This window comes from Falco cherrug, chromosome Z (assembly GCF_023634085.1).
Source record: "Falco cherrug isolate bFalChe1 chromosome Z, bFalChe1.pri, whole genome shotgun sequence".
Lineage (NCBI taxonomy): Eukaryota > Metazoa > Chordata > Aves > Falconiformes > Falconidae > Falco > Falco cherrug.
In genome coordinates, this window is record NC_073720.1 from 27,561,110 (window position 1) to 27,579,389 (window position 18,280).

Genomic DNA, 18,280 nt, shown 5'->3' on the forward strand with positions numbered 1-18,280 from the left:
AAATTTGTACCAGAGTTCAGGCCTGGGTGTAACTTCTGCCTGAGGTCTGTGCAAAAGACAGAAGAAAAGTAGAAGTCTCCCAGAACGGTGAGTTCTACCTACCACCTTGGAGTATGTTGAGGGAGGATTTTTTTGACTTTTTTTTTTATTTAACCTGTAACATTTCTGAATTGCTATGTGTTACAAGTCAGTTCTGATTTGCAATTATCTGATTATGTGCTACAATGACAAATGAAGTGAAAAATTACAAGATATTTGGAAATAAAAAAATAGTTCGCTCTTTATTTAAGTAGCATCTTAGCTTTATTTTTCCTCAGCTTTAGAAGGTGTAAGGAAACTGGAATTAGTAACCATGGCATCAAGTTTCAGGACTTAACAGTGTAGAATCCCTCTTTCTAATGAAAGCTATTATTTTTACTCCCATTTTTTTTAATTTACTCCTATTGCCCCACCATTTTTACTCCAACCAGAATGTCAAAGAACTTTATTTTTAAAGTGAAAATTTTAACTGTTGGTTCAAATACAACACAGGTACATATATTGATTCACCCCCCAGAGGCACTTCAGGTTGTTGACTAGAAGTCTTTGCAGTAATTACTGCCCTCTTGCTTCATGGGCACAGTATCCAACAAACACAGGTTCGGCTGCTATGCCACGGCTGTTAAAATAAAGTAGAATGTGTATGATTAAATCAAACAACTAGCCCACTGTGTAGGTGGACAGATAACAGCACTCCATCTTACTCTGTGTAAGCAAAACTGTTTTGAAGAAATAACAGATGGCCTGTTTAGGGAGAAAAAAGGGCCCTATACCATTGATTGAAACAGAGAACTGAACTTAAGTTAATAGTGATTGATTAATGAAGAAATAGATGCACCAGGGTATTAGAAAACAGGTTAAAAGCTTACATTCAGGGGCTGGTTGTCTCTACATTCTGCAAAATCTATTGCTTTTATTGAATAAAAGTCATAAGAAGATGAAAATATCAATCGGTTGACATTTGCACACTCACCAACCTAAATAGTTTCCTTCATATGCAGCTCTAATTAAGTAATTTTCATTAATTTTTGAGGGAACCCAGTTTTAGTAAACAAGATTTTTCCCAGCTATGCTATCATAAATTATTCTGTGGCTTTAAAAACAAACAAGCAAAAAAACACTGTAGCTTATGATGTGCAGGAAGATAGTCTAAAAAGATGTTTCAGGGTTAAAGTGGTTACAGTCAAAATTCCGCTTCTTGGCTATTTAAGAGCTAGACAGTACTGCTATAGTGATTTGTAGGGTAATACACACTGGTGTTTAAACTGCACTTATGAGCTGCTGTGGAAGAAACTGAATAATGAAATGGCTCAGCTGAACTGCTTGCCCCCAAGCAAGACCTGCTCTTAGTAAATGACAGGGTTGTTGTCTCAGTCTCTGGAATATATGCCCACCTTTTTGTTTCCCTTCTCTGATCACCATTTCTCTGCGGTTTGGGCTGCTGTATTCTACAGGAAGCCGAGTTTAGATCTGAATAGCAACTTCTGCTTTCATGGTACTATTTCAACAGCAGTGACCTTGGATAGGCAGAGCTACTGTTCTTATAGTGACTGTGATCCAACTGTTAGGGAGCTCTATATACCTGCTCTTTCACTCCCTGGTACCCAGCTCTGGAGCAAACCAGAGCTGTTCATTCTACCTGGAAAGCTCCTTGGCCTGCCACAGCTGCCATGGTCTGTATATACCACATATAAAAATGTTAGTAAGGAGATAGCCTTTTTGCCCACACTCTAAGACTACAACAACCTGGCTGATTAAATCAGCTCTTTGAGTTCACACAGTGATGAGGAAGCCCTGTATACATAAAAGGCAACAGAACTGCTGCTCCAAGGAAGGCTCATTTAATCAGCAGTAAGGGAATGGTTTCTCTAATGTTCTTCAGGTTCAAAGCCTATATAAAAGAAATAATTTTCAGGAGGACATGTCCTTTTATTAAGGTAGTCTGTTTGTAACAGGAATTGTTCAAGTTTTACGCCAACAAAGCAGTTTTAGCACCACAAAGTAGTTTAAGATCTGCTCCGTGTACTCGTGCACTTTTCCCTTAGTCTGCCCCTGCATTCTCCATCTCTCACACTTGCACTACCAGAGCAGCTGCAGCCACCTGGATCAGCTCCTTATACAGCAATACAAGTGCCAGCATTAAAGGAAGATGGAGATGCAGCAATAGTTAACCAGGCCCAGGAACTATAAAACCCTAATCTTAGAGGTACAGTCCCTGTACGCTTCACTTTTCAGTTTTATCCATGTTTTCTCTAAGCCCCACCAAGAGATGTACCATCCTGTTAAGTGCTAGGTCCTAAGTCTTTAAAGCCCTTTGATCTTGTTTTTAACATGTATTTGTTAACTCTTTCTTCATGTATCTACTTTTCTCATGACTGAGGGAGATAATTTACATAGGGTTATTTTTCGCCACCTTGAAATAAACCCAACAAGTCAAAATTTACAAGTCTTTTGGTCACTCTGTGTATATCACTATCTATACTGTAAGCTCAAAGTCAGTGATTTCAACATAATCATGCTAAGATATCTACAGGAACATGAGCAGAGTGCTTAAGTTTTAAGTGCTAACTGCCATTGTATCTTGTGCTCTAAATAGCTGATTTGTATCTCCCTTGAAATACTTCACACTGTTGGGATTTTCAGTTTCCTGTCATAAACTTCTGCAGAGAAATCAAATGACATGTTCTTGCTGCAGTCCAACTTTGCAGCAGCATTTGGGAAAACCTAAAAGGCTCTCTGACTGTATACTTCTAAAAGTGGAGTCAAACTTGGACTTCAGACCTAGAAATCACTGACTTCTAAAAGTGCAAATATACAAAGCACTAGCAGTAATTAACCAGTAACTTGTCTAGGTACTTTTCAGGAAAGAACTGCAGAGAAAAGTATGTTATGAACTGCCCTTGTTTACAGTAGCCATAAATGAATTAAAATCTATCAGACTCCTTATCCACCTCTTTCAGTCCCTATGCTAAGGTAATACCTGAAAGAATATAGCTTGCTAAAGCTCACCTCTCATGCACAGCTCCACTTGATTGCCTGCTGCAGGTCTTTAATTATGATTTATAATAAATAATCTAAAACTTTTTTTAAAGTCTATTTTTTCTCCTGTGTACTCCTCCCACATACACTTTAATAACCTTTTTATCTTAAATAAGTCAATCACGGTGTTGTTTTTTCCTTTAAAGAGAGATATAGATGAGTTCTAGTATTTCACTGAAGAAAGTTAAGTTCTGAAAATGTTAGTTGCAGGCCTGTCTAGAACTCCTGTCTTAATGTATCTGTCCTCACCTTTTCTGTGGATACAAAAACCACACAGGATGACAGCTAGCTCTCCTCCCTTCATCTCCAGGCCAGTGTTCAGTCCTGTACTTGAACTCCATTGGTCATAAGGCATGAGAACCAAGCATTACTATAACTATTAATCCTACCGGAGCATGCGGCATCGATGATTAGTCAGTCTTTTATAGGCATCCTGCAAGTTGGTTACATTCCTGCTGCTCCAGAGTCTCTCCCCTACAGCACTTGCTCGAGGCCTGTAAAGATATACTAAATTTTAGAGTAGGTATGGTCTATAACCAGGAATGGATAAAAGTTTTTAATACCAGGTCTTAAACAGAAAGAAGCATCCATTTTTATAGCTGCTTACATTCAGCACAGAGCACGGTTACCACTAACATACAGTCCTGTTGGATTAATGCTCCATATAGCTAGCTTTCCAAAATTTAACAATAAAACAGTCCATACCATAATCTTGGTGTAAGGTTAGTTGCATCCACAAATTCCCCCCACAGGCAGGCTTCTCCACCTATTAAAAGCTTTTTCTGTTTTTCAGATCCTGAATTCAAAGCAGAAAGTTAGAATTTCTATTTGCTTGGAAGATGGGCATGTATCAGCAATTTCCTTTTCCAATACTGAGAGGGGACTGATGTTCAGTTGTTCGTTTTATGATATAAAATATCTATCCTGAGCACTAACTTAATGTTTTGGTAGTCTTGTTACTAAATATGAGAACCACTGGCCCATTTGCCCAGAGAACCAATTTCCCTTCTCTGTCAGAAAGGATTTTACCTTTTATCCTCTGAAGAAATTCCTCAGCCTCCTGACATTCTTCAAAGACTTCAATCCTGATTAAAACTGTTCATTCTATCACAGACAGAACATTCCTTGAAAAAGCTACATTCAAGTATTCTCCCTAATCAGGTCTGAGAGCTACCTTGCACAAAATTCAAGCCCTGGGGAAAGCATTAGATGTTTGTATCAGCTTTAGCTGGAGGGAGAGAACATGTCTTTGTCTGTAACAGTCTAACGCTCTAGAAGCTTGCTAATGTATGTACTCAATGTCTACCAGCAAACATTTTGCACAACTCTGCCCCCAGTGCATGATGCATCTGCCCACCTAGTTCAGCATCCTGTCTCATACAAGCACCACTGCCAGATGCTTGAGGAAGGTAACAATTTTCCCTGTGAGAATTGGAAAGTTGCGTATTTTTATTTGAGAATTTTCCAGAGTTCTAGCTGAAATTAAAGTCCTTTGATTACACAGTGTATCTGATCATAGTGACTGCATGACCACTCTAAATAGCCTTATTCTTTCCATTTACACCTTACTATGAACCAAAGACTTTTAATGCACAGAACATGCATAGAAAAAATGTAACAAACCAGGAAAGTTAAGTGGTTCAACACTGTAGTATTTCTTCCAGTCTTGCCCGTAACTAATGTAGTCTAAGTACCAGGGAGCTGCCAGGATAGCAGTGAACCCAGCTGCAGTGACACTGCTCAGTTCATGAGCATAGTTGTTTTCCATCCACACTTGAACTACTGTGTCTGGTTTCAGCTAAAAGGGGGAAAAAACAGAACAAAAGAAAACCCCAAAACATTAAAGACAACCCTAATTGCTGTTCCCAGGAAAGGATGACAGATTTCAAATATATGGTTTGGTTTTGTTTTTTTTCAAGAGGAACATTTTGGAAGCTACCTTTTGTAATTTCCCGTTCCCCACCCCCACCCCCCCACCCCCCAGTCTAAAGGCAAGTAGCTCTTTGCTGGTTTTAAAAACCTCACACTAGAGTGAAGCCTAGGTTATACTATAGACAGTTAATGCCCTAAGAGGGTTCCTACATGCACCAGTTATCTGACCAGCTCCAAAAAGCTGAGCACCTGGTGTTGCTAGATGAGATGCAGTTATGTGAGAAAACAAAGGTGTGAAAACTTACAGAAATTTCCCTACCCTTTACTCTGATGCTCTAAAACATGTTGTATTATGTACTCACCTGCAGAAAGCACTTCAGTGCTGGTGTTCCTGTTCCACCTGTTTTACATGTTCAACAAATGATAATTTCAAGGCAGGCCCCATACCTGGGGAGACTTGCTAAAGTGCGCAGACTTGCCTTAACTCTTAAGAGACACAACCATAACTACTTCAACAGTCCCCTTTGGAAGCCTCCCACAATATGATTATGCAAGAGTACCTTACTTACTTTCCCATCTTACCTCTGCTTTGTTATCAAACACTTCTTGCCAGACTATGTATCCTTTATTATAGGAGGAAACAATGTCCAAAACCCTAGAATTTAGAAATAAAATCATGTTTGTGAACTTCAGTGAGATCAGTACAGGCACATCACGTAGTGACATTTTCCACCCTAAGTCACATCAGGCTTTTCCCAGCACTGCATACGGGACCAAGAAAAAACAGGGTTTTCTCGTTTTGGCCTTCAGTGCTCTGCCTCGAAGAGCGTGTTCTCCCATGTAGAAGGGTATGCATGTGCAGTAACACAAAGTGATGTTCAGAACTACCAGCAACTCATACAGGTGTCTTAAGTCCATGTTATTTAAGAAACAGAGAAATAAATAGCTACAAAAACAATAGGACTTTCCCTTCCCACCCTGCATGCTGACATCACAGCAGATACCTAGCTTAACATACCCCATGCGTTCATACTGTCCATAGAACTAGCCTACACATCCTTGTTGTGTCCCACCTTTTAAAGCTGTGAACTTAACATTCAGTGTATTAAAGTCGGTAGTCCCTAATACAAAGCAGTTTTTGAAAACAGTATAGACTAACCTAAATTAGCTTCAGTACCTGCACCTGACCACCACCCTCAGATGGCAGCTGTGAAAAGCAGAGCAAAAATTAACGAAAAGAACGTACTTCTGAATATAGTAAGATTCCAGTTTAGCATAATCGATGCCAAATCCTTGCTTCTTCATGAACTCTTTCACTTCAGGGTTAGATTTCCTTAAATAACAACAACAAAACAAGAATAATTTTGCTTTGCTTTAAACCAGACTTCCCAACCATTTCCACCTACGCACAGCACCCTAGCTGGTGCCTTAGGCACACCACAGCCTGCAGAAGCAGCAGGTTAACTTGATTTAGATATACTGAAACAGCTTCATGCTAATTAGAAATAAAGCTGCCAATAGGCCTACTTCTCTGGTAGAACTACTGGAGGCCCTGTCCTGAAGCAGCCTCTGGCAGGCTGACCCAGGCTTCTAAGAGCTCTGGAGTTTCTGGCTTCTCTGCGACTTTGTGGGAAGGTTGCCAGCAGGTCTGGAAACGGCAGCCATAGTACCAGGGGATCTGCAGGAGTGACATCAAGAATTTGGGAAGATTCCCCAAAGCTAACAAGTACTTCTGTGACAAAGCATTTGTCAGAAATTGTTTCTTTTTCAAAGTTAAAGCAAGTGTTCAGATCTGATGTTACAAGAGACAAAAACTAACTAGATCAATTTGAATATCATGCAATTAGATCTGCTCCAAATTCTGTATTATTAGTTACTCCAGCAGAGATGCTCCAAAACATTCAAAATCTGCAACTAACTAAAGAACCCTATTAATAAATGCCGTGCTTGTGATACAAGCACAAAAGAGTCAGTACTGTAATACTTAATGTTAGCAGATGTTCTGGAAGACAGAACTCAATGGAAAGAACTGCTTTTCCTTTAACACAAAGCATTTAAATATTCATTATCTTACATGGTACTTTTCTACCCTGCTAGTTCTCTTTCCTGCCATGTTAATTTTCATAAAGAAATCCTTTAGAGTACCTGAACATTTGCGAAACTGCTAATCAAAGCAAAATTCTGCACAACATCACTTGCTTGTTAAGAATCACAAATGTTCTGCCTGTAAATAGCTACAGAAGTAGGAGTGGAGATCTTTGGGTTAAGCAGTGAAAACAGTCCCATGCAACTGAGTTCCCTAATTGATGGATTTAAGCAAGTTTAAGAGGCACTAGATATTTATTCTTTGAACTGTCACCATACCAACAATCGAAGTTCACTTCATCTCCTCCCAAATGAATGTATGCATCTGGAAATACACTGCTGATTTCTTTGAAGAATTTAGTCATGAAGTCATAAGTTGTATTCAAAATGGGATTTACAGGTCCAAAGGACCCAGTTGGCTGTTCTCCACTGTAACAAGGGGTGAGAAGATCTTTTTGACCTAGTAGAAACAATTAATAGAGGATATTCAGTTCCACGTTGGTATGTCAGCTTTGCTAGTGGGAAGAGGCAGTTAGCCATATTTAAAAGGTTAATATTAATGACTTGAGTGCTTATCATTCTAATTATAATCAAATAGAAGCAGGATGAAATAAAACAACTTGGCCAAGGTTGAAGAACCCTCTAACTGGAATGAGGACTCTGACTTTTAGATTTGTGATTTAACACATACTAATTTATGGAACAAGTCACTATATCTGGAAAACAGCTTCTGGATGACTACTTGAATAAAAAAAGCTTTAATGGATTTAGGAAGGAAGCCAATTAGAAGGAAGCCAAATATAATGAGTGTGCTCCAAAGGCCTCTCCTCTCTTTTTATTACTCTGCTTTGTTAACACCTAAGTAGGTGGTACATGGTTCAAGGTAGATGTCCTACATCAATCTGCTAGGAATTTACCTCTACACAAGGAAGGCTAGACAGACATCAAAACTAAGCACTGGTTCTTGGGTCAAGGTAACTGAAGGAACACAAGCCAGGATAACAAAATAGGGAAAAGTTATTATTTCTAGGTTGGAGATTCCTAAGTCCAGTTTCTTTGGTAAACTGTGGTTGCATCAGCTTCCTGGCAGTGCATTTCCTGCCCTAAGCACATTTCCCCCAAACAGAGCCCTAGTGATACATTGCTTCAACTGCCCTCCTTGCATGCCTTAAGACTTCTCTGCAGTATCTTGAATTTTAATGCAAACAAAGCATAGTTACCCAGGTTCACAGGCAAAGCCAGGACTAGCTCCTGTGCATCACATTAAAAAAAAAGCTATTATACAAGAAGTTATCAGGTACAATTGTTTTTTAGGCAAGGGACCTGAACCTTGCTCTTAATATGAATGTAGACCACTTCACATATCATCAGGCAAGAAGCTGACTTTTACTAGTGCTCTGTAACAGCAAAGACTCCATAAGATGACAGACTCGGAAATGAGTGTTCAGCAAATTTACTTTTTGTCTTGTTCCTCTGCAGTTTAAATTAGTGAGAAAGAGCCTGAGGCATCTTGCAACGTTATGGTCATATCTCCACAGGATGAGCACAAGACTCACCCTGTGGATAAAGCTAATGCTATGAAGCACTAGAAAAATCTTTACTATTTCCAGTTTAGCCAAAACCATATTATATTAATTGCAGTCAAATCACAGTCAGTGCACCCTGAACTAAGGCACAAGATTCCCTGGTCCTCGAGTACATGTAAACACCACCGCTTTCAGGACTCAAGCACTCTCTAGCAAGAGAAGCATTAGTCTGAAACCCAGAGGACAGAGCATGAAGAAGCATCCTGCTTTGCTCTGTTTTGTACACTGACAGATTACCACTTTACTAATATCCAGAAACATCAATCACTTTGAAAGAACACTCCCCAAGCAGAAATATCTACTCTAGAGACAGCAACTCATTATTTCTAGCTACTGCCCAATTACTCGAAAGCCCAGCACTGGATGGGGGCATAACAATAACATGAAGTCTGAGGCAGACAGAAAATATCTGTGCCTTCACACACACATGCAGCACAGCAAGTGTCAAGCTTTCTCCATTCACTTTAGTTCCTCTGATACGTAAAGGTCATCACCATTCCCAAGTCAGCCCCTTGCTTACCTGTTATCAAGGGCCTTCCAAGGCACTTTAAAGGCTGGTTTTTACCAAGTTCACTTGCTTGCTACACCCTAATTACGTCAGTCTTTTAACCATTAATATTCTCTTGGACATACCTTTTCCCCAAGACTGCGTGTGTCCTGGAGTATCAAACTCTGGGATAACTCTAATGCCTCTTAACCGGGCATACTCAATCACCAGACGGACGTCAGTAGGAGTGTAGATGTGGTTATAGGAGTATGCTCCCTGTAAAGTATTCACATTCAGAGACAGTTTACAAAACATTATACCAGCAGCTAATAAAACTGGGATTAAAATGTTATAATTTAGATTGTTGAGCAGTTTTACAAGTTGGCCTTTTCTGGTTTATCACATGGGCAGCTGCAATGAACTTTTCAGCTGACTAGCTGCGGGGGGGGGGGGGGGGGAACCCCAAACAAAAATTAACCCCTTTTTCCACACTAAGACAAATCTCCTGAGACTGTCCATTCCTCCTTAGCTCATAGTTACTGAAAGAAACAGAAAAGCTAGCTTCTACTCCATCAGATGTTTGAAAGATGCATTTTTCAATTCTTCTGTACAGAGGCAAGTTAGTATTCCCTCCACTTCTGTATCATTAGTTCCAAAACATAGGGGCCCTTGCTACATGACATGAAAGACTAATGGAAAAATTCTGCCAAGTCAGAAAGAATGGTGTCTTCTTCCAACACCTCTGCTTGTCAGTTGATACAATACCCAATTTAGCAGGTGTATTTGTTTTGTGACACTGAATTTGGGCATTATTCCATTCCCACACAGTCAGGGACCATGACAAACTGCCCAGACTGCTACAGTTCCTACAGTTCCGTGAAACAGATGCTTGCCAAAGAGCGAAACTACATAAAGAAAAGCATCATGACTCCTCATGATTAGTAGCACCTTAAGCTTCCATTTATCTGGAAATGGTTTCCACAGCCGAGTTATTCAAAAACAGATAACGGTAAACAAAAAGCCTTTCAAAAAGATGGCTATTGAGACACTGGCCATCTCCCTCTCCAGCTGTCAGTGAGGAACAGGACAGAATTCCACAGCCATTACTAGGAAAAATAATCTGAATGCACCATGCAACATTTACAGTTTTTGAATTATAAAACTCTTCATGGCATCTGCTCAACCACTGCCTACGTAATTTTTATGAGGGTCAGATTCTAGCAAGCATTTTAAAACAGAATCACAAATCTCGTGCTTAGGTCCAGTCTACTTAATTATTCGTGCTTCATTTGGCTACTACTGTACCATGACTGAGCAATAACCTCATGATGGCTTTCATTAATTAGCAAAATTTGCTGTGAATCTTGAAATAAAGAGATACATTGCAACTATATCTATTTGAGAAAACAACTTCACTTTTGGAGCTCTTATAAGGTATGTTGTGTTTTGTAAAGTTAACTAGGTCTCAGACAGGGCAAAAGTACTACTGCAGTGGTTCCAAGCCTCGAGCTGACAGGAAACTCCCTTATATTTGTTTGAGTGGCAGGAAGTCTACCAGTTAAACAAACAAAACAACAAAAATCCGAGAAGTGTGCACATCAAGCTATTTGCATGCCATTACTGCTTGAAGGCCTGCAGACACTGCGGATCAGCATCACTAGCAAATTTGCACACAAGAGTTAGGAAGGTCATTTACCATGCATCCATTAAGGAAGACTTGAACATGGTCCACATAGACACTCAGGTAGGATCCTGAGTTTGGACCTACTGATTACTGGTCCTCTGGTACTGTTTTGCAATCAGCCAAGGCAGATGTATTGAACTGTTGGTAGGCTCTGCATTTTATTTCCATTAAATAAGTGCCAGATTTCTGCCCTCCCACTCTGCTCCAATGATGTTTACTCACCTTGTCACTTAACTCAGGGAAATAAATACTCTGGTAAGGGAATGACTGATCATCTACTATATGCCAGTGGAGAACATTGAACTTGTTAAAAGCCATGGCATCCTGTAACAAATAATGCAACACAGTCTAGTTAAGCACTTCACTCTCACAGAAAACTGATGCAAAAAGCTGGCTTTATCCCAGTACATCCTACAGGCTTAAAGCAACTGAAGGGGGGAGGAGGGGGAACCAACCAATAAGCCATACAGTGTTCCACAAATCCTAGAAGCACACAACAAAATGCACCAGCCTGTTTATACTGCTACTCCATTCCTCTGCCATCTATTTGCACCACTCCTGTTAACAAGCTCTTGATCTGATTATGCTTACACTGGCTGAAGAGGAACTACTATAAATGGTTATGAATTTCTTCCACTTCAAAACATATCTGGGTAATTCTCTATGCAACATCAGCTATTTCAGCTTACAGAAAAGCTTGAACTTTTCTACCTAAATACTTTGGACTCAAAAATTAAAGAACACAAGCGAGTTCCCTACTATTTCATACATGCCTACTTACTAGTGACTTCTGCAGAATCCATTTCAAATGCATGCAAAATAAACCACGCATTTTCCCTGCAGAAGATAGTGTTCCCCTTGTGTTTTCAGTCATTAGTGTCAGCACTTCCCTTTTCTTGAAGATAATCAAGATAAACATTTAACACACATATTTCAAATTATGACTCCAGATGGATGGTTACACACATACCCCAAGTTACCCAAGTTTGTCCGTCGCTAGAAGTGGTGTGTGCTATGGGCAGACAGAATAAATGTTCTCTACATTGTTCATGACTCAGTAATTGCAACACAGTTGCTTCCAACCCCTTGCCACAATACAATTATTTCCACCCCTCTGCCTTGCTTTTCTCACCAAGCTGCATTTAAAAAAGTGATGAAATCTCTTCAGGAATTCCCACCAAATCCAAAGGAAGATTTATACTATGTCCACTCCCCCAAAATATCTCACCTGTTTTATCAGACAGCATTACATTTTAATTAACCACATGTCTTCATGCATTTCTATCAAATTAACATCTTTCCACATAGAAAATTCTACCTCCTGACCTTCACCTCTGCCACAAGGTGGACAACACCCTTCCTGGAAATACAGTACAGCAGCTGAACACAAACAAGAAATGTACCTGAACTGCTGCCTTAAGCATCTAATTACCACACGTCAGTGAAGGGATTACTGCTGCTTTTTATTAGGTTAGCCTGGATTCAAGCAGGCACAGAGGTGGGAGGAAAAGCACACTTGTCCTTAAACGAGCAAAATGCCATAAAATGCACTCTAGAAAAGTATTAGAGTGACAGGCATAATCTAAGGAAAGAAAACAGAATAGCAACAGTTACAGAAACACAAGAATGATTAGAAATGCAAGTGTCAAAAATCAGGTTACTCTTTTGACTTTGTTGTCTCTTAGAAAAGACAATAAATACTGATACAAGTAACTACCTGAGTCTTTGAAGCACCCTCAGTTGCAAATGAAACACTACACAAACACTACTTGCTGAACAAGGACTGACCTTATAGGTAAATAAAAGTGGTAAATACCCATGGAGGGGCAGGTTTTGACCATAGTTCAAGGATGACCTCAGAAATGAAGACTGGTTTTACCTGCACTCTCTTCCTGCGCATCTTAAGCCTGCTCTGCAGAGTCAAGACAGGAAACTGCATGTTCCTCTACTCAAAGGCTCCTCCATTTCAACCCACCAAATAATCCCTACTACACTACAAGGATTTCAACAGCAGAAAAGGGGAGTACAAAACAGAAAAACTCACAGCTTCGGTTGCTATATTTATACAAACTCACCACCTTCCCATCAAGGTTGGAGTACACAGTCCTTAGTGTGCTTACTTAGGCTTTTCAGAGGAAGGTTTTCTTGGGTTTTTTTGTCTGGTTTTCTTCTTTTTGAAGTGACACAGTGAAAGAAATCAGTAGCTTCCAATGAATGCTTCTGATTTCCCCCGTTGCTCTGTACTTCTTCATTAGTGGCTTGCTTTTAGCAGCCTAATACAGGACTACCAAAGCCTGGTTATTGAAAGGACTGGGATTTTCCTGCAACCACTGGCACTGAAGCTAGGACTTGCAAGGTCTCCCATGTATTGCTTGGTAACAGTTGAATGTCTCAAAACATGCTTCCAAGAAATATGTGAACTGGTTTAGGCAACAGAAAATACGGAAAACCCAAGGTACCACAAATCCCAGCCTCCTTTACAGATTTACGCAACTCCTCTCTCGCCTATCAATTACTCTCTGATGTGTGTTCTGACCTCTACTTAGCAGAGATCACTGTCCTTTTAGAAGTCAGCCAGAGAAGACAGGCTGTCCTTACATACCAGCTCCAGTTGCTACCTAAAGATTTCATTATTAATGATATAAAACTGCTCACTTACCAGGTTTGTAAGAATAGATTTCAATGGTAAATAATGCCTTGAGGTGTCTAGTAAGATTCCTCTATGAGCAAATCTTGGGAAGTCGTCGATTTCAGACTCATTGACAAGAAACTATGAGATATAAAAATCAGAATTCCTGCTTTATATTCATATTTGCAAATAGGAAATACTTTTAATTTTGTTATCAGCTTTTCAAAGATCATTTTCTGAAAAAATACTTACTGAAACTAGTAGAACTGCTGTTTCTAGAAAAGTACCTAATAAAGAACATGGTTGTCTGTTATCAGGACTGTGGTTTTAGTTAATAGCTATACTCACACTTCCATAGTCATCTTCATAAACCAACTGGCTGAAGGTTTCCAAGCCTGGTAAAAAATCCAAGAAAGAGAAAGGGAGTATAAGCTAGCACTTGTCCAGGTTTAGTTAAGTTAAAAACAGGACCAGAACTATTTACAGACACTCACATAGCTAGAAAGAATGCTCTGTAGCTGAGTTTTCTTTCTCTTTAGCATAGTTCCTTGATTGCTTAAGCACCACAGTTGAAGAAATTCTGAAGACAGAACTACTCAAACTCTCTATTATACACACATACTGAATATTAGTACTACAGCTCAGCTGTACCAAATTAATCCTTGAATAGCATGGAAGTTACTGAGGGTAAGGTAGGAATTTCATCAAAAGGTGTTAACATGCTGGTCATTTCTGCAGCTGGTGAAGTTTCTAATTTAGCATGAAAAATCTGCTAATTTAGACTAACAGTAAGAAGAGCAGACTGAAACTTCAGCATTATGGTCTTCCTGGTGATGTGTCTATCATGTCCAGTTATTAGGTGCACCAAGAGAATAATGTGTTCACACTGTAGATCAGACAGCATTTTAGCACCCAGGATTTGGTTGGCTTGGCTGATTCCAGGCACAGCAGAGTTAACTTACAGCATGCTACTGGATCTGAGATAGTGAGCATTTGGACTGAGGGTCTGACCAACATGCATCTGGGTATCCTTCTGGCCTCTACGCACAAGCTTACTTCCCATTAAGGACTGAAGACAGGCAAGGCTCAGTGGTCAGCTGGTTCTTAGTCTGCCATGGGGCCCGTGTCAGCCCAGAACAAACAGCTCTATAGGAAAATTATCAGCTTACCTCTTAAAGCACCCCATACTTCATCTGCTTTCAGTACAGCCACAGGCTCAGTTATAGTTAAATGATCTAAATAAAAACAAACAAACAAAAAAGTTATTCCTTAAGAAAGCATGATTGACAGGACAATGCTAACAAGCATTAAGGAGGCTGAGTCCCACATCTCCCTTTGTTTTTTAAATTCTGACTACTGTTGTTTTTAATGGTGGTATCATGCAGCTATTTTTCACTTATGTGCTTCTGAAGTAATGCAAGCTACTAATCAGACAGTAAACAGTTAATCAGTAAGATGATAAAACAAATATAGTACTTACTAATGGCAATGTTAATGGGCCAGAATTCCAGCCAAGTCTAACCCAACTGATTTAAAACATATCAGATGATATTTTTGCATTTAAGACATAAGTGATAAGAGATGGGTAACTAAGCCAGACCTAACTGCAAAAGTTTAATCCTCCTTTTACCTACCTTTTATAGAGATTATGCTTACCTTGTCAAGTAATATTGTTAGGTGCTTACTGTAAAGTTCTAACTCCAAAGAAAAACAAACAATCCAACCAACCCACCCCACCATCTAATAAGCACATGTATAGGGACAGTGAAATGAAATCAGGTAAGTAAAATGAAGAATGGTATCAGAAGGTATCCATAACAATCCTCCCTTTAGTTTGGGTACCGAAGTATAGTACAAAGTGCTAAAAGAAAAAAAAAAAAAAGCTAAAATAATTTTGGTTTTTCATTTAAGATCATTTGGTAAATTTCAGTGAACAAATACAAATACATTTTAAATATGTTAATTATTTTTTTTAAAATCACATACATATATATGTATAGAAATACACTATAAATCTATGGATCCATATTAATATTTAAACATCAAAGCAGTAATAAACTGACCAGAGTCACACATTTGAAGCAGCAGAGGAAAAGTCAGAAGGGTAAATTGCTGTACAATGTTTTATTGGATCTGCCTCAGTATGAAAGAATGGTGGGTTGTAAGTTATACGGTTCAAACATTTATCTAAACTACAAGAGAAAAGCCGTTCAGGGACATTAAGAAAGTACCTCACGCTTCCATTTTAACGTAAGCACTGACTGTATATACTGGAAGTTCTGGGTAAGAAGGAGAACTTAGAAGACCACTGCAATCTCCACTGGTCTTTCTGTGGTAAATTGTAGCTGAGTCAGGGATTTACTTCCAAGACAGCAGGCTTTTTTCTGAACATATAACCTTAAATGAACACTGAACAGTAAATTTTATATGGCTGCTTGGAACCTTTTACGCAAGCAGGCAAGAAGCCAGCAGGGAGAAGGGCAATTAACTTGTACTGTGATTACATATCCAATATTCTTCATGGAATCCTAGAACAGTTTGGGTAGGAAGGGACCTTAACAATCATCTAGTCCCACTCCCCTGCCATGGGCAGGGGCACTTTCCGCTAGATCAGGTTGCTCAAAGTCCCAGTCTGGTCTTGAACACTTTCAGGGATGGGGCATCCAGCTTCTCTGGGCAGCTTGTTCCAGTGTCTCGCCACCTTCACATTAAAGAATTTCTTCCTAATCCCTAACCTAAATCTACCCTCTTTCAGTTATTATTACTCTTTCTATAGGATAGTCATCAACTGATCCATACCCTCTCTATTAAGAAAAGGAGCAAAGCTGCTCAATCCAGCAAGTGACTAATAACTGCGTATTTCAGTATTTGTTCCCTAAACAAGCTATCCTATTAACAGAAAATTAAAATCTTGCTGAAGCCTGGAGAGCTCAGCTTACTACATTAGGAAACCTCCATGTCATTTTTAACAGGAAACTCCTTTCCTACAGCAGAGGGAAAAACTCTGAGTGTTCTGAAGGGTGCCACCTAAGAATCCAATGATCTGACAGATTCCCTAACAGAAGGGAAGAACCAGCTTTAGCACAGATCTGAAGTTCACAAACAACATCAAAGTTCAACTAGTTGTAAAGCAGTATAACAACCTGCCTGTGACAGGAAAATTCTAAAGCGTTAGCAATTTTGCTGCTATAACCTATTTGCACTGAAATGCATGATAAACTTGCCCAAAAAGTTAAGCTACTTGGTTAAGTGTCCCCAAAAGACTGAGTAGATTTAATATCAGTACATTCTATTACAAGTCAGGTAGAATTAATCCTGCTGCTGATATATGACTTAAGATTAAAAGGATCTTTTTCTAAGGACCTGTATCCTGGATACCAAAAAACTGCCTTGCCAAGTACTGAAGATTATCTCAAGACAGAACAAGATTAACTGAATATGTTGAATTCTGTGATAACCTGTCCAGACAGAAAGCAGTATTACCCACTCGTCCTTATTTCTGTTAAAAAATTTCTCTGGTGATGAGGACTTGATTTAGAGTACTTCTCCACTCTGGATTCCAGTCACAGTACTGAAGCAACATAGCAGAACAAACCCAAGGTAACCACTGTGGTTTTAAATCCTTTCTTGTAATTAAGAAAATTCTTATTACCCTACTGATAGAAAGAAAGGGGATATATAATACTGCAAGATGAATAACAAGAAGTTCAACAAACACTTTCCAGTTTTGCTGGAAAAAACAGAAATACCATGTATGTAAGCCAGTGTTGGCAGCTTCAGTTCAAATGCTGTTATTTCTAAGCAAAGCAGCTGAACAAGCAGCGCCAGCCCTCACTCAGCTCAGCACCCTGTGCTGGAGGAAAGGGCGATCTCTGACTACGCGCAGATCTCACCATGCATAACCAGGTACAGCACAACATAGTAAGACCTCTGATTCTTAACGACTGTTACCAGAAAGGCTAGCAGCAGGCGAACGAGCTGAATGCTAGCTAACCTGTGATTTCTGCTGCTAGCCTTTCTGGTAACAGTCGTTAAGAATCAGAGGTCTTACCTGGTTATGTATGTATGGCAAGATCTGCATGTAGCCAAAGATCGCCCTTTCTTCATTATTCACTGTGGGCTGAGATTATCTTCTGGTTGCCACTGTTGTGAAACGCTCCCGAGTGCCTCGGCGAGCCTGTGACTTCCAGTTCCTTAAAAAACACCCTACTGTGACACCGGGCACGGGACGGTGAAGCAAGCGGTAACGGTGCGGCGCCAGCCGGTACTCACAGGCCTCGCTGGAGAAGAGGTGCGGGAAGCCGCGGCAGCCGGGGTCCTGGAACCCGATCACCACCTGCAGCCGCAACAGCTCGGGCCGCGCCAGGGCGCCCAGCTGCCTGCGGCCCCGCGTCCGCCGGCCGGGCCGCCCGAACACGTACTCGTAGTACCTGCCGAGGAAGCACAGTCGCCGGCGGGGCTCTGAGGTAACCGCTCCGGCCGCCCGCCGCCCCCCCCCCCGCGCCTCCGGCCCCGCCGCCCCTCACCTGCGGAAGGCGTCCTCCAGCAGACCGCAGGCCGGCCCCGCCGAGGAGCCGGCGCCGTGTACCAGCTGGAAGCGGTCGGGGGCCAGCTGCAGCTGGCGGCGGGACGTGCGGAGCCTCTGCGGCAGGGGCCACAGCGAGTCCTCCGCGGGCACGGCGCCCGAGGCCGGCTCCCACTCGGCCGGCTCGGGCTGGCTCCGCGGGGCGCCGTGCCGAAGGCTGGTGCTCACCAACACGGCGGACACGAAGAAGAGCCCCGCCAGCAGCCCGGCCAGCCCCATGGCTCTGCCCATGCCGCGGCGGGCCCCGCACCCCCGGCAGCCCCCCACCCCCGGC

General features: G+C 40.9%; 1 protein-coding gene across 2 annotated transcripts; it reads right to left on the minus strand.

Annotated features, from left to right (window-relative positions):
* Positions 1–469: 469 nt before the first annotated feature.
* HEXB (hexosaminidase subunit beta) lies at positions 470–18,275 on the minus strand. 2 transcript variants are annotated; one of them, XM_055699748.1, is made up of 15 exons: positions 17,948–18,272; positions 17,694–17,851; positions 14,591–14,656; positions 13,770–13,816; positions 13,452–13,562; positions 11,574–11,687; positions 11,015–11,116; positions 9,255–9,384; positions 7,315–7,495; positions 6,197–6,283; positions 5,533–5,605; positions 4,702–4,876; positions 3,784–3,874; positions 3,468–3,572; positions 470–658 (listed from the first exon to the last, which is right to left on the minus strand). In XM_055699748.1, exons 1-15 carry the CDS (start codon positions 18,235–18,237, stop codon positions 595–597), a joined length of 1,794 nt encoding a protein of 597 aa, XP_055555723.1. In that variant the 5' UTR covers positions 18,238–18,272; the 3' UTR covers positions 470–594. The 2 variants fall into 2 exon arrangements, with proteins under 2 accessions (XP_055555723.1, XP_055555724.1); XM_055699749.1 differs by lacking the exon at positions 11,574–11,687 and having other exon boundaries at positions 17,948–18,275.
* Between the last annotated feature and the right edge of the window lie 5 nt (positions 18,276–18,280).